We start from the raw sequence: 2,509 nt of genomic DNA, 5'->3' as shown, positions 1-2,509 counted from the left end.
GGGGCGGGACAAGCGGTTGTTATAGGGGACGCAGGTGGGGGGGCAAGATGGGTTCATCAATCAGGCGTGGTGGAGCCCTCTTCAGTTGCTGCATGCACGCCGCCTGCGCCATAGCCCCTGCGAGCCTTCGTCGCCATCCATGCCACATCAGACCCCGCCAAGGGCGGAGCGCGATCTCGAGATCTCGAGATCTCGAGGGCGCCCCTCACCGGGGTCATGAGGACGGTGGAGACGATCAGCTGCAGCTTGAGGGTCGACTCGATCTCTGAGATCTTGGTGGCGGGCTTGAGATCGGTGGCGATGAGAGTGACCAGGACGCAGGTCAGGATGCCCGTGGCGCTGATCAGCAGGGGGAACATCATGCCTGCCGATATGAATCAAGGGTGGAGCAGAAAAGACGGCGACAGGGGCGCGGGTGAGCATAGCGGCACATGATGTACATCAGGGCCGCCACACCACCGGAGCCACTCCGCGGGCACGCCCCCTGCCGTGGCCCCACCGACGACCGCTTCGCATCTCAAATGCGCAGCCGGCCTCCCACGGCCGCCTCGCGCCTCCGAGGCCGCGCGTGCCCCCCGGAGTCGCCTGGCCCGTTTCAACGCCCGCCCCCCAAAATCCCACCGGGCCAGTCGTGGCTCCTGCCCAGAGAGGACACAGCAGAGACCACCAGAGCGGCGCAGGTCGACTCAGCGAAAGAGCCGAACAGGTCGGCGCCCATGCCGGCAATGTCACCCACGTTGTCGCCCACGTTGTCTGGGCGTTACCATTACATGAGTGTTGCAAAGGGCGGGATGCATGTCGTTTGAGAGCTGCTACAAAGGACAGGAGGGGGCAAGCCAAGCGCTGCGGCTGCGGCAGGCTGCAAGGCAACGGCCGGCTGGGGTCGCAGGCGTGTGCAGCGGGCGTCAATCAGGGTCCCATGCGCGGCGGCGGCGGCGGCGGCGGAAGGGGCTGCGCACCGGCGATCACGGCGGGGTTGCGGGGGTCGTCCTCCGGAATGTCTTTCTCCACCTTGCCCACCAGGTCGGCGCCCACGTCAGCAGCCTGCGGGTGAATTGGTTGATCGCGCGGCGTCCGTGAGATCAAAAGGTGGCCGTCGTGCACGGGACCGAGGGAGCTGCCGCGGGCACCTGCGCCAGGCTGCCGGCGCCGCCGCAGCCAGACGGGCGGGCGCGGACGCTGGTGTCTTCCCAGCAGCTGCCGCCCGGGGCTGTTTCGACCCCGGCCCATCCTGCTGCCACCACATCCGGCCGGTGGCCATGCGCTTGCTTGAGTGTCTCGCGCCTTGGACCCGCACACGATCCGCCAGCTCTCGGTTCACACACTCAACCAGACCTAACCCTGCATCCTCTGCGTGCACACACACACACACACACACACATGTACACACACACACGCACGCACGTATGCACACGCACGCACACACATTCATGCACACACATACATACAAGCACGCGAGCACACAAGCACGTACACACACGCACACACACACATGCATGCGGCGCGCGACCCAGCGGCCCACCTTGGTGTAGATGCCGCCGCCCACGCGGCCGAACAGCGCGATGGAGGAGCCGCCCAGGCCGTAGCCCGTGATCGCCTCAAAGAGCCCCTTCCAGTCCTCACCGTAAAACTGACAAGTTTAGGGCGTCGCGCGTCGCGGCGGCGCACGAAAACAGCGCGTTGTGTGCGTGAGCGTGTGAGGGGCGAATCCGCTGCTTTGTGCGGAATCCTGCTTGCGGGGACGGGAGACAGGAGCCACGTGGCCGCAGCGGGAAGCTGCGCCGCCGCGGCAGCCTTCACAGCACCCCGCTGGCCGCAGCGACGGCCGCGGCCGGCCTGGCCCACCAGGCCGCGCAGCCTGCGTCCACTCCCCTGAGCTGACATCTGCTGCAGGGCGTGCTCAGGCCCAGACTCTGCCCAAAGGACCCCTGCCATCTACCGGATATCTGCAGAGCCCCGCGTCCCCCCTTACGCTGGCCATCTGCAAAGCATCACTGACCCCTGGAACTGAACTGGAACTGAAGTGGAAGTAAACCATGCAAAGCGCCCCCCCCCCCCCCACACACCTTGCCAAAGATGATGATTGCGAGGTACAGGTTGAGCAGGCCCAGGCTGGACAGCAGGAAGCCCATCACAGCGCCGGAGCGGAACGCTGCAATAGCATAGCATCGGCATCACATCGTACTTAAGAGTAAGGTCGATCGGCCAACGGCTCGGATGCGCGTCCTTCGGGCACGCCCCAACCGCCCCGTTGGCATGCGCGCGGGGCCCGCTCACCGCACATGAACGCTGGCGCGATGCCGCGGCGCGCCTCGATGGCAGTGCGGGCGTTTGCGTACGTCGCGATCTTCATGCCCAGGTAGCCGGACAGGCACGACGTGAGCGCGCCGAGGACAAAGGCGACGGTCGAGAAGAGGCCGTTGCGGACCTCGTCCTTGCGGGTGCGGCCGTCCTCGGGGGCGATGGAGCCGAGGAGGGCGAAGATGAGGACCGACATGATCACCTGGGG

At 66.3% G+C, this 2,509-nt stretch overlaps 1 protein-coding gene across 1 annotated transcript in view; it reads right to left on the bottom strand.

The window, feature by feature from the left end:
- The window catches only part of MNEG_14597 (inorganic pyrophosphatase), a gene marked incomplete at both ends in the record, with an annotated part of 4,723 nt that extends 2,226 nt beyond the window's left edge, over positions 1-2,497 (bottom strand). The window contains 6 exons of the mRNA XM_014036931.1: positions 210-364; positions 622-753; positions 960-1,044; positions 1,523-1,630; positions 2,067-2,152; positions 2,278-2,497. Coding sequence (XP_013892385.1) covers positions 210-364; positions 622-753; positions 960-1,044; positions 1,523-1,630; positions 2,067-2,152; positions 2,278-2,497 — 786 coding nt within the window. The remainder of the gene's footprint in view (positions 1-209; positions 365-621; positions 754-959; positions 1,045-1,522; positions 1,631-2,066; positions 2,153-2,277) is intronic.
- Between the last annotated feature and the right edge of the window lie 12 nt (positions 2,498-2,509).

The sequence above is a fragment of the Monoraphidium neglectum genome, assembly GCF_000611645.1.
Source record: "Monoraphidium neglectum strain SAG 48.87 unplaced genomic scaffold scaffold04612, whole genome shotgun sequence".
Taxonomy (NCBI): domain Eukaryota; kingdom Viridiplantae; phylum Chlorophyta; class Chlorophyceae; order Sphaeropleales; family Selenastraceae; genus Monoraphidium; species Monoraphidium neglectum.
The sequence above is the reverse complement of the archived record's forward strand: the minus strand, read 5'-3'. Positions and strand labels throughout refer to the sequence as shown.